Source organism: Oncorhynchus keta, unplaced genomic scaffold (assembly GCF_023373465.1).
Source record: "Oncorhynchus keta strain PuntledgeMale-10-30-2019 unplaced genomic scaffold, Oket_V2 Un_scaffold_515_pilon_pilon, whole genome shotgun sequence".
Taxonomy (NCBI): domain Eukaryota; kingdom Metazoa; phylum Chordata; class Actinopteri; order Salmoniformes; family Salmonidae; genus Oncorhynchus; species Oncorhynchus keta.
The window spans coordinates 1709127-1722189 of NW_026290954.1; the positions used below are offsets into that span (position 1 = coordinate 1709127).

At 48.3% G+C, this 13063-nt stretch overlaps 1 protein-coding gene across 1 annotated transcript; it reads right to left on the minus strand.

The window, feature by feature from the left end:
• Nucleotides 1–1004: 1004 nt before the first annotated feature.
• On the minus strand, nt 1005–10554 carry LOC127928973 (putative uncharacterized protein ENSP00000383309). Its single transcript, XM_052516614.1, has 4 exons — nt 9831–10554; nt 9283–9789; nt 8573–9241; nt 1005–1171 (listed from the first exon to the last, which is right to left on the minus strand). Exons 1-4 carry the CDS (start codon nt 10552–10554, stop codon nt 1005–1007), a joined length of 2067 nt encoding a protein of 688 aa, XP_052372574.1.
• Between the last annotated feature and the right edge of the window lie 2509 nt (nt 10555–13063).

The following is a 13063-nucleotide window of genomic DNA, read 5'->3' on the forward strand; positions in this document are numbered from 1 at the left end:
ATTGTCTACCATGACGTTTTGCTTCTCCCTTTATTTATGGTGGAATATTTAACTCTGTGAGACCCACTGTTGCATATATACAACATTTCCCTGAATTACAGGTCCTGACCTAAAATATAAAGACAAACACTACAAAGCGTATCTCCAGATCTCCTTAGACCCAGGCGTATCTCCAGATCTCCTTAGACCCAGGCGTATCTCCAGATCTCACATTTACATTACATTTAAGTCATTTAGCAGACGCTCTTATCCAGAGCGACTTACAAATTGGTGCATTCACCTTATGACATCCAGTAGAACAGTCACTTTACAATAGTGCATCTAAATCTTAAAGGGGGTGAGAAGGAATACTTATCCTATCCTAGGTATTCCTTAAAGAGGTGGGGTTTCAGGTGTCTCCGGAAGGTGGTGATTGACTCCGCAGTCCTGGCGGAGCCGCAGTCCTTAGACCCAGGCGTATCTCCAGATCTCCTTAGACCCAGGCGTATCTCCAGATCTCCTTAGACCCAGGCGTATCTCCAGATCTCCTTAGACCCAGGCGTATCTCCAGATCCCCTTAGACCCAGGCGTATCTCCAGATCCCCTTAGACCCAGGCGTATCTCCAGATCTCCTTAGACCCAGGCGTATCTCCAGATCTCATTAGACCCAGGCGTATCTCCAGATCCCCTTAGACCCAGGCGTATCTCCAGATCTCCTTAGACCCAGGCGTATCTCCAGATCTCATTAGACCCAGGCGTATCTCCAGATCCCCTTAGACCCAGGCGTATCTCCAGATCTCCTTAGACCCAGGCGTATCTCCAGATCTCCTTAGACCCAGGCGTATCTCCAGATCTCCTTAGACCCAGGCGTATCTCCAGATCTCCTTAGACCCAGGCGTATCTCCAGATCTCATTAGACCCAGGCGTATCTCCAGATCTCCTTAGACCCAGGCGTATCTCCAGATCTCCTTAGACCCAGGCGTATCTCCAGATCTCATTAGACCCAGGCGTATCTCCAGATCTCCTTAGACCCAGGCGTATCTCCAGATCTCATTAGACCCAGGCGTATCTCCAGATCTCCTTAGACCCAGGCGTATCTCCAGATCTCCTTGGACCCAGGCGTATCTCCAGATCTCCTTAGACCCAGGCGTATCTCCAGATCTCCTTAGACCCAGGCGTATCTCCAGATCTCCTTAGACCCAGGCGTATCTCCAGATCTCCTTAGACCCAGGCGTATCTCTTAGTGGTATTTGTTGTGTGTCAGTGTGATTATTGTGGCATCAGCAGCCTCTGAAATATTAAAAACCTGTCCACTCATCTGACACTACACGGGTCCCCTACACACGCATACTGTATGTTACAGGGCATCCATGCAAGTAGAGTACAGGACATGAAGTATGTCTTCCCAAAGATGTAGTGATTATGGAGAAAGAAATATGAATTGAGAAACAAACACACTGAGCCAGAGCTAGAGGTCTTTGTACAAATGTTGCAAAAGTGAAAAATGTGGCTTAAAAACAGAGACTTAGGGCAATACTAATATATTGACAGACAAGTTACAGAGATTGTTTTGTTTTTAAATACTTTGTATTTTGTATACTTACGCCTATTCCTTTATAGTAAAGAAGAAAGATATAATTTTCCAAATTCAGCTAGAAAGTAATGAAATCATCCTGAGAGGTCATTTTCAAAAAACAAATTGATAAGGAAAATAATAAAATGTTCATTGGTCAACATGATCAATTTGGCTATTTCGGTCAAAATAGGACTTCATTTTAGATGCATATACAGTGGGGCAAAAACGTATTTAGACAGAAAACGTTTGACCTGTCATTGCCAACAAAGGGAATATAACAAAGTATTGAGATAAACTTTTGTTATTGACCAAATACTTATTTTCCACCATAATTTGCAAATAAATTCATAAAAAATCCTACAATGTGATTTTCTGGATTTGTTTCTTCTAATTTTGTCTGTCATAGTTGAAGTGTACCTATGATGAAAATTACAGGTCTCTCTCATCTTTTTAAGTGGGAGAACTTGCACAATTGGTGGCTGACTAAATACATTTTTGCCCCACTGTAGCATTAGACAATATTGTCCATCACATATAAAGGTGTTCAGTCCATTTTTATTAGGGTTAGGGTTCGGGTTTTGAATAGAACTTCACAGTTTTCTTACCAAATATGTTTTATACCATTGAACCCTTATATTGCATTTTTGCGATGTTTACAGAAAATTGTTCTACAAACATGAATTTCAAAAGAATCTCATATTCATAATCAGAGGCCTATTCCAAGAATTTCTGAAGGTTAACAATGTTTTTCTCATTTTGATCTATGCTTGGGTCTTTGACCTTATTGGTTAGGGGAAGTTTATGATTTATATATTATACAAATGCAATCACAAATCGATAAAAAACTATATTATTGATTTTAAAAAACTTATAACTAAAATAATTTAGTTATTTTAACTTTCTGTTAATTAACTTTCTAAAAGGAGCTGAAGAAATATAATTTCACTTTCACAATAACTTTCACAACAACCTTCACAACAACCTTCACAACAACCTTCACAATAACCTTCACAGTAACCTTCCCAGTAACTTTCACAATCAAATCAAATGTATTTCTATAGCCCTTCGTACATCAGCTGATATCTCAAAGTGCTGTACAGAAACCCAGCCTAAAACCCCAAACAGCAAGCAATGCAGGTGTAGAAGCACGCTGGTTAGGAAAAACTCCCTAGAAAGGCCAGAACCTAGGAAGAAACCTAGAGAGGAACCGGGCTATGTGGGGTGGCCAATCCTCTACTGGCTGTGCCGGGTGGAGATTATAACAGAACATGACCAAGATGTTCAAATGTTCATAAATGACCAGCATGGTCAAATAATATGTCTGGGACAGTTTGCACGTCCGGTGAACGACTTTTACTTTTACTTCCTCCTACTTCCTGATAGTCAAGTTTGATCGTCTTCCATAGCCGCAGGCAGAACAGTTGAAACTAGAGCAGCAGCACGGCCAGGTGGACTGGGGACAGCAAGGAGTCATCATGCCAGGTAGTCCTGAGATATGGTCCTAGGGCTCAGGTCCGCCGAGAGAGAGAAAGAAAGAGAGAAAGAGAGAATTAGAGAGAGCATACTTTGCCACCCACTTTGCCAAAGCACAGCCCCACACCACCAGAGGGATACCTTCAACCACCAATTTACCATCCTGAGACAAGGCCGAGTATAGCCCACAAAGATCTCCGCCACGGCACAACCCAAGAGGGGGTTGCCAACCCAATACAATAACCTTCACAATAAACTTCACAGTAACCATCACAACAACCTTCACAACAACTTTCACAGTAACCTTCACAGTAACCTTCACAATAACCTTCACAGTAACCATCACAACAACCTTCACAACAGCTTTCACACTAACCTTCACAATAACTTTCACAGTAACCATCACAACAACCTTCACAACAACTTTCACAGTGACCTTCACAATAACCTTCACAGTAACCTTCACCAGTCTGTATCTGGTGTGGATCAGGCAACCAGTCTGTATCTGGTGTGGATCAGACAACCAGTCTGTATCTGGTGTGGATCAGACAACCAGTCTGTATCTGGTGTGGATCAGACAACCAGTCTGTATCTGGTGTGGATCAGAAAACCAGTCTGTATCTGGTGTGGATCAGACAACCAGTCTGTATCTGGTGTGGATCAGACAACCAGTCTGTATCTGGTGTGGATCAGAACACCAGTCTGTATCTGGTGTGGATCAGACAACCAGTCTGTATCTGGTGTGGATCAGAACACCAGTCTGTATCTGGTGTGGATCAGACAACCAGTCTGTATCTGGTGTGGATCAGAACACCAGTCTGTATCTGGTGTGGATCAGAACACCAGTCAGTATCTGGTGTGGATCAGAACACCAGTCAGTATCTGGTGTGACCACCATTTTCCTCATGCAGCGCGGCACATCTCCTTCACATAGAGTTGATCAGGCTTGTTGATTGTGGCCTGTGGAATGTTGTCCCCCTCCTCTTCAATGGCTGTGTGAAGTTCCTGGATATTGGAGGGAACTGGAACACACTTTCATTCACGTTGATCCAGAGCATGTCTGTCTGTCTGTCTGTCTGTCTGTCTGTCTGTCTGTCTGTCTGTCTGTCTGTCTGTCTGTCTGTCTGTCTGTCTGTCTGTCTGTCTGTCTGTCTGTCTGTCTGGCTGGCTGGCTGGCTGGCTGGGTGGCTGGGTGGCTGGCTGGCTGGACTTAACTGGACTGGATTGACTTAACTGGACTGTCTGCCTCCTGTGAACATCCCTGTGAGCACTTTTCTGCTCTGGGGACCCTCTGGGACTGCAGGGATCTGCTGTACGGGAGAAATATATATATATATATATATATATATATATAGAGAGAGAGAGAGAGATTATTTCACTTTTGTATGTTATCTATTTCACTTGTTTTGGCAATGTAAACATATGTTTCTCATGGCTAAAAAGCCCATTGTATTCAATTGTGAAAGAGAAAGAGAGAGAGAGATACAGATAGAAAGAGAGAGGAAAAGAGAGAGAGAGGGAGATGGATGTATGCTCTGTGTTCTGCTGCCCTCCGATGGCTGCCTGGACTAACTGAACTGGACTAACTGACTGAACTGGACTGGACTGGACTGGACTAGACTAGACTGAACTGGACTGGACTGAACTGACTGAACTGGACTGGACTGGACTGAACTGACTGAACTGGACTGGACTGGACTGGACTAGACTAGACTAGACTGGACTGGACTGGACTGGACTAGACTAGACTGAACTGGACTAGACTGGACTGACTGACTGAACTAGACTGGACTGAACTGGACTGAACTGGACTGGACTGGACTGGACTAGACTGAACTGGACTGGACTGAACTGACTGAACTGAACTGGACTGAACTGGACTGGACTGGACTGAACTGGACTGACTGACTGGACTGGGCTGACTGACTGACTGACTGACTGACTGACTGACTGGACTGACTGGACTGACTGGACTGACTGACTGACTGGACTGGACTAGACTGGACTGGACTGGACTAGACTGACTGACTGGACTGGACTAGACTGGACTGACTGACTGGACTGAACTGGACTGACTGAACTGAACTTGACTGGACTGAACTGACTGGAATGGACTGGACTGACTGACTGACTGACTGACTGGACTGGACTGGACTGGAGTGACTGGACTGGACTGACTGACTGACTGACTGACTGACTGGACTGGACTGGACTGACTGACTGGACTGAACTGGACTGACTGGAATGGACTGGACTGGACTGACTGAACTGAACTCGACTGGACTGGATGGACTGGACTGTACTGACTGACTGACTGGACTGACTGACTGGACTGGACTGGACTGGACTGACTGAACTGGACTGAACTGAACTGAACTGGACTGGACTGAACTGGACTGGACTGGACTGGACTGGACTGACTGGACTGACTGGACTGACTGGACTGGACTGGACTGACTGGACTGGACTGGACTAGACTGACTGACTGGACTGGACTAGACTGGACTGACTGACTGACTGGACTGGACTGAACTGGACTGACTGAACTGAACTTGACTGGACTGAACTGACTGGAATGGACTGGACTGACTGACTGACTGACTGGACTGGACTGGACTGGAGTGACTGGACTGGACTGACTGACTGACTGACTGACTGACTGACTGACTGACTGACTGGACTGGACTGACTGGACTGACTGGAATGGACTGGACTGGACTGACTGAACTGAACTCGACTGGACTGGATGGACTGGACTGTACTGACTGACTGACTGGACTGACTGACTGGACTGGACTGAACTGGACTGAACTGAACTGAACTGGACTGGACTAGACTAACTGACTGGACTGGACTGGACTGGACTGGACTAGACTGACTGACTGGACTAGACTGGACTAGACTGACAGACTGGACTGACTGACTGGACTTGGACTGAACTGGACTGACTGGGCTGGGCTGGGCTGGACAGGACTAGACTGACTGACTGGACTGGACTGGACTAGACTGACTGACTGGACTAGACTGGACTAGACTGACTGACTGACTGACTGACTGGACTGGACTGACTGAACTGGACTGACTGGACTGAACTGGACTGGACTGACTGATGGGACTGGACTGGACTGGGCTGACTGACTGACTGGTCTGACTGACTGACTGACTGACTGACTGACTGACTGACTGACTGACTGACTGGACTGGACTGGACTGACTGGACTGACTGGACTGGACTGGACAGACTGGACTGACTGACTGCACTGACTGACTGACTGGACTGGACTGGACTGGACTGACTGGACTGGACAGACTGGACTGACTGACTGGACTGACTGACTGGACTGACTGTACTGACTGACTGGACTGACTGGACTGACTGAGTGTACTGACTGACTGGACTTACTGGACTGGACTGACTGGACTGGACTGGACTGACTGACTGGATTGGACTGTATAGGACAGTGTTGTGGTATTGGTAGGAAACAGGGAGCTGTCATTAAGACATGTCCATATAGGACAGTGTTGTGGTATTGGTAGGAAACAGGGAGCTGTCATTAAGACATGTCCATATAGGACAGTGTTGTGGTATTGGTAGGAAACAGGGAGCTGTCATTAAGTCATGTCCATATAGGACAGTGTTGTGGTATTGGTAGGAAACAGGGAGCTGTCATTAAGACATGTCCATGTAGGACAGTGTTGTGGTATTGGTAGGAAACAGGGAGCTGTCATTAAGACATGTCCATATAGGACAGTGTTGTGGTATTGGTAGGAAACAGGGGGCTGTCATTAAGTCATGTCCATGTAGGACAGTGTTGTGGTATTGGTAGGAAACAGGGGGCTCTCATTAAGTCATGTCCATATAGGACAGTGTTGTGGTATTGGTAGGAAACAGGGGCTCTCATTAAGACATGTCCATGTAGGACAGTGTTGTGGTATTGGTAGGAAACAGGGGCTGTCATTAAGTCATGTCCATATAGGACAGTGTTGTGGTATTGGTAGGAAACAGGGGGCTCTCATTAAGACATGTCCATGTAGGACAGTGTTGTGGTATTGGTAGGAAACAGGAGCTGTCATTAAGTCATGTCCATACAGGACAGTGTTGTAGTATTGGTAGGAAACAGGGGCTCTCATTAAGACATGTCCATACAGGACAGTGTTGTAGTATTGGTAGGAAACAGGGAGCTGTCATTAAGTCATGTCCATGTAGGACAGTGTTGTGGTATTGGTAGGAAACAGGGAGCTGTCATTAAGACATGTCCATACAGGACAGTGTTGTGGTATTGGTAGGAAACAGGGGCTCTCATTAAGACATGTCCATACAGGACAGTGTTGTGGTATTGGTAGGAAACAGGGGCTCTCATTAAGACATGTCCATATAGGACAGTGTTGTAGTATTGGTAGGAAACAGGGGCTGTCATTAAGACATGTCCATGCAGGACAGTGTTGTGGTATTGGTAGGAAACAGGGGCTGTCATTAAGACATGTCCATATAGGACAGTGTTGTGGTATTGGTAGGAAACAGGGGGCTGTCATTAAGACATGTCCATATAGGACAGTGTTGTGGTATTGGTAGGAAACAGGGGGCTGTCATTAAGACATGTCCATATAGGACAGTGTTGTGGTATTGGTAGGAAACAGGGGGCTGTCATTAAGACATGTCCATACAGGACAGTGTTGTGGTATTGGTAGGAAACAGGGAGCTGTCATTAAGACATGTCCATGTAGGACAGTGTTGTGGTATTGGTAGGAAACAGGGGGCTGTCATTAAGACATGTCCATATAGGACAGTGTTGTGGTATTGGTAGGAAACAGGGGGCTGTCATTAAGACATGTCCATATAGGACAGTGTTGTGGTATTGGTAGGAAACAGGGGGCTCTCATTAAGACATGTCCATGTAGGACAGTGTTGTGGTATTGGTAGGAAACAGGGAGCTGTCATTAAGACATGTCCATATAGGACAGTGTTGTGGTATTGGTAGGAAACAGGGGGCTGTCATTAAGACATGTCCATATAGGACAGTGTTGTGGTATTGGTAGGAAACAGGGAGCTGTCATTAAGACATGTCCATACAGGACAGTGTTGTGGTATTGGTAGGAAACAGGGGGCTCTCATTAAGACATGTCCATGTAGGACAGTGTTGTGGTATTGGTAGGAAACAGGGAGCTGTCATTAAGACATGTCCATACAGGACAGTGTTGTGGTATTGGTAGGAAACAGGGGGCTGTCATTAAGACATGTCCATATAGGACAGTGTTGTGGTATTGGTAGGAAACAGGGAGCTGTCATTAAGACATGTCCATACAGGATAGTGTAGTGGTATTGGTAGGGATACAGATATAGCCGTGTACTAATTTGCTGGATCCTCGGTCTAGCCTTCCTGCCTGATTCACCACTGGACATGAGGACATGTGTACTGTTATAAGAGTTATGAGCATATCTACACACATATGGACCCCCCCCCACACACACACACACACACATACAGACACGCACAGATAAATGTAGACAGTATGTAAAGATCCAGATGGCTCCATCACAATTGCCGTGGCAGGCAGGAGTCTTTGAAGGCTGTGAGTGATTGATTTCAGGCTTGACTGGCTCTAACCCAGGAGGCGCGAGGCAACCAGCCAGACAGCCAGTCAGGGCTTTAGGAAGGGACCAGTCAGTCAGGGCTTTAGGAGGGGACCAGTCAGTCAGGGCTTTAGGAGGGGACCAGTCAGTCAGGGCTTTAGGAGGGGACCAGTCAGTCAGGGCTTTAGGAGGGGACCAGTCAGTCAGGGCTTTAGGAGGGGACCAGTCAGTCAGGGCTTTAGCAGGGGACCAGTCAGTCAGGGCTTTGGGAGGGGACCAGTCAGTCAGGGCTTTAGGAGGGGACCAGTCAGTCAGGGCTTTAGGAGGGGACCAGTCAGTCAGGGCTTTAGGAAGGGACCAGTCAGTCAGGGCTTTAGGAGGGGACCAGTCAGTCAGGGCTTTAGGAGGGGACCAGTCAGTCAGGGCTTTAGGAGGGGACCAGTCAGTCAGGGCTTTAGCAGGGGACCAGTCAGTCAGGGCTTTAGGAGGGGACCAGTCAGTCAGGGCTTTAGGAGGGGACCAGTCAGTCAGGGCTTTAGGAGGGGACCAGTCAGTCAGGGCTTTAGGAAGGGACCAGTCAGTCAGGGCTTTAGGAGGGGACCAGTCAGTCAGGGCTTTAGGAGGGGACCAGCCAGTCAGGGCTTTAGGAGGGGACCAGCCAGTCAGGGCTTTAGGAGGGGACCAGGCTTTAGGAGGGGAAAGCCAGTCAGGGCTTTAGGAGGGGACCAGGCTTTAGGAGGGGACCAGCCAGTCAGGGCTTTAGGAGGGGACCAGCCAGTCAGGGCTTTAGGAGGGGACCAGTCAGTCAGGGCTTTAGGAGGGGACCAGTCAGTCAGGGCTTTAGGAGGGGACCAGTCAGTCAGGGCTTTAGGAGGGGACCAGCCAGTCAGGGCTTTAGGAGGGGACCAGCCAGTCAGGGCTTTAGGAGGGGACCAGGCAGTCAGGGCTTTAGGAGGGGACCAGTCAGTCAGGGCTTTAGGAGGGGACCAGTCAGTCAGGGCTTTAGCAGGGGACCAGTCAGTCAGGGCTTTAGGAGGGGACCAGTCAGTCAGGGCTTTAGGAGGGGACCAGTCAGTCAGGGCTTTAGGAGGGGACCAGTCAGTCAGGGCTTTAGGAAGGGACCAGTCAGTCAGGGCTTTAGGAGGGGACCAGTCAGTCAGGGCTTTAGGAGGGGACCAGCCAGTCAGGGCTTTAGGAGGGGACCAGCCAGTCAGGGCTTTAGGAGGGGACCAGGCTTTAGGAGGGGAAAGCCAGTCAGGGCTTTAGGAGGGGACCAGGCTTTAGGAGGGGACCAGCCAGTCAGGGCTTTAGGAGGGGACCAGCCAGTCAGGGCTTTAGGAGGGGACCAGTCAGTCAGGGCTTTAGGAGGGGACCAGTCAGTCAGGGCTTTAGGAGGGGACCAGCCAGTCAGGGCTTTAGGAGGGGACCAGGCGTTAGGAGGGGACCAGCCAGTCAGGGCTTTAGGAGGGGACCAGACAGTCAGGGCTTTAGGAGGGGACCAGCCAGTCAGGGCTTTAGGAGGGGACCAGGCTTTAGGAGGGGACCAGCCAGTCAGGGCTTTAGGAGGGCACCAGCCAGTCAGGGCTTTAGGAGGGGACCAGCCAGTCAGGGCTTTAGGAGGGGACCAGCCAGTCAGGGCTTTAGGAGGGGACCATTCTTTAGGAGGGGACCTGCCAGTCAGGGCTTTAGGAGGGGACCAGCCAGTCAGGGCTTTAGGAGGGGACCAGTCAGTCAGGGCTTTAGGAGGGGACCAGTCAGTCAGGGCTTTGGGAGGGGACCAGTCAGTCAGGGCTTTAGGAGGGGACCAGTCAGTCAGGGCTTTAGGAGGGGACCAGTCAGTCAGGGCTTTAGGAGGGGACCAGTCAGTCAGGGCTTTAGGAGGGGACCAGCCAGTCAGGGCTTCAGGAGGGGACCAGTCAGTCAGGGCTTTAGGAGGGGACCATCCAGCCAACATTCTAGCCACTAGGGCTTATGGAGAGTAACAGCCAGCCTGCCAGCTCCACACAAACAATTTCAGGCTTGCCACGGTACTGCTCTTGATTCCTGACGCCTGATCGCTGAGCGTGTTGGTCCAGGGGCAACCGTGTTAACACCAGATACAGACTGGATCAGACAACCAGATACAGACTGGTTGTCTGATCCACACCAGATACAGACTGGTGAAGGTTACTGTGAAGGTTACTGTGAAGGTTATTGTGAAGGTCACTGTGAAAGTTGTTGTGAAGGTTGTTGTGATGGTTACTGTGAAGGTTATTGTGAAGGTTACATTTAACATTTTACATTTAAGTCATTTAGCAGACGCTCTTATCCAGAGCGACTTACAAATTGGTGCATACACCTTATGACATCCAGTGGAACAGCCACTTTACAATAGTGCATCTAAATATTTTTAGGGGGTGAGAAGGATTACTTACCCTATCCTAGGTATTCCTTGAAGAGGTGGGGTTTCAGGTGTCTCCGGAAGGTGGTGATTGACTCCGCTGTCCTGGCGTCGTGAGGGAGTTTGTTCCACCATTGGGGGGCCAGAGCAGCGAACAGTTTTGACTGGGCTGAGCGGGAACTGTACTTCCTCAGTGGTAGGGAAGTACAGTTTACTGTGAAAGTTGTTGTGAAGGTTGTTGTGATGGTTACTGTGAAGGTTATTGTGAAGGTTACTGTGAAGGTGCAAACACACATACACATATACACACGTAAAAACACACACACCCAAACACTCACACACACCTTGTTCCACACCTTGCACATTTGTCCCAGAACTGTTTGGAGTTGGAGCTACAGGATGCAAACTTCTGCCTGAAGAAGCTGGCCTTAGCTTTCCTGACTGACTGCATGTATTGGTTCCTGACTTCCCTGAACAGTTGCATATCGCGGGGACTATTCGATGCTATTGCAGTCCGCCACAGGATGTTTTTGTGCTGGTCGAGGGCAGTCAGGTCTGGAGTGAACCAAGGGCGGTATCTGTTCTTAGTTATGCATTTTTTGAACAGAGCATGCTTATCTAAAATGGTGAGGAAGTTACTTTTAAAGAATGACCAGGCATCCTCAACTGACGGGATGAGGTCAATGTCCTTCCAGGATACCCGGGCCAGGTCGATTAGAAAGGCCTGCTCACAGAAGTGTTTTAGGGAGCGTTTGATAGTGATGAGGGTGGTCGTTTGACTGCGGCTCCGTAGCGGATACAGGCAATGAGGCAGTGATCGCTGAGATCCTGGTTGAAGACAGCGGAGGTGTATTTGGAGGGCCAGTTGGTCAGGATGACGTCTATGAGGGTGCCCTTGTTTACAGATTTAGGGTTGTACCTGGTGGGTTCCTTGATGATTTGTGTGAGATTGAGGGCATCTAGCTTAGATTGTAGGACTGCCGGGGTGTTAAGCATATCCCAGTTTAGGTCACCTAACAGAACTAACTCTGAAGCTAGATGGGGGGCAATCAATTCACAAATGGTGTCCAGGGCACAGCTGGTTGCTGAGGGGGGTCGGTAGCAGGCGGCAACAGTGAGAAACGTATTGACCTGGAAAGTATGACATTACTTTGCAGGCTATCTCTGCAGTAGACTGCAACTCCTCCCCCTTTGGCAGTTCTATCTTGACAGAAGATGTTATAGTTGGGTATGGAAATCTCAGAATTTTTGGTGGCCTTCCTTAGCCAGGATTCAGACACGGCAAGGACATCAGGGTTAGCAGAGTGTGCTAAAGCAGTGAGTAAAACAAACTTAGGGAGGAGGCTTCTGATGTTGACATGCATGAAACCAAGGCTTTTTCGATCACAGAAGTCAACAAATGAGGGTACCTGGGGACATGCAGGGACTGGGTTTACCTCCACATCACCCGCGGAACAGAGGAGGAGTAGTATGAGGGTGCGGCTAAAGGCTATCAAAACTGGTCACCTGGAGCGTTGGGGACAGAGAATGACAGGAGCAGATTTCTGGGCATGGTAGAATATATTCAGGGCATAATGCGCAGACAGGGGTATGGTGGGGTGCGGGTACAGCGGAGGTAAGCCCAGGCACTGGGTGATGATGAGAGAGGTTGTATCTCTGGACATGCTGGTTGTAATGGGTGAGGTCACCGCATGTGTGGGAGGTGGGACAAAGGAGGTATCAGGGGTATGAAGAGTGGATCTAGGGGCTCCATTGTAAACTAAAACAATGATAACTAACCTGAACAACAGTATACAAGCCATATTGACATTTGAGAGAGACATACAGTTATCACAGGTGTTGAATTGGGAGAGCTAGCTAAAACAGTAGCTAAAACAGTAGGTGAGACAACAACAGCTAATCAGCTAGCACAACAACAGCAGGTAAAATGGCGTAGGCTAGGCAGGGGGGGGGTCGGATTAACTACACACAGAGCCTGAGTGCGACATAAACAAGCAGAATGGAGTACCGTGATTAATGGACAGTCTTGCACGCATCAGCTATGTAGCCAAGTGATCAGTGTCCAGGGGGGCAGCGGTGGATG

Bases quoted from the DNA above. Each gene is read 5' to 3' on its own strand.
- LOC127928973 (XM_052516614.1), bottom strand. From the start codon at position 10,554: ATGTTGGCTGGATGGTCCCCTCCTAAAGCCCTGACTGACTGGTCCCCT. The intron at 9,242-9,282 runs GTCCCCTCCTAA...CCCCTCCTAAAG, and splicing joins CTTTCCCCTCCTAAAGCCTG to CCCTGACTGGCTGGTCCCCT. The intron at 1,172-8,572 runs GCAATTGTGATG...CCTGGGTCTAAG, and splicing joins AAAGACTCCTGCCTGCCACG to GAGATCTGGAGATACGCCTG.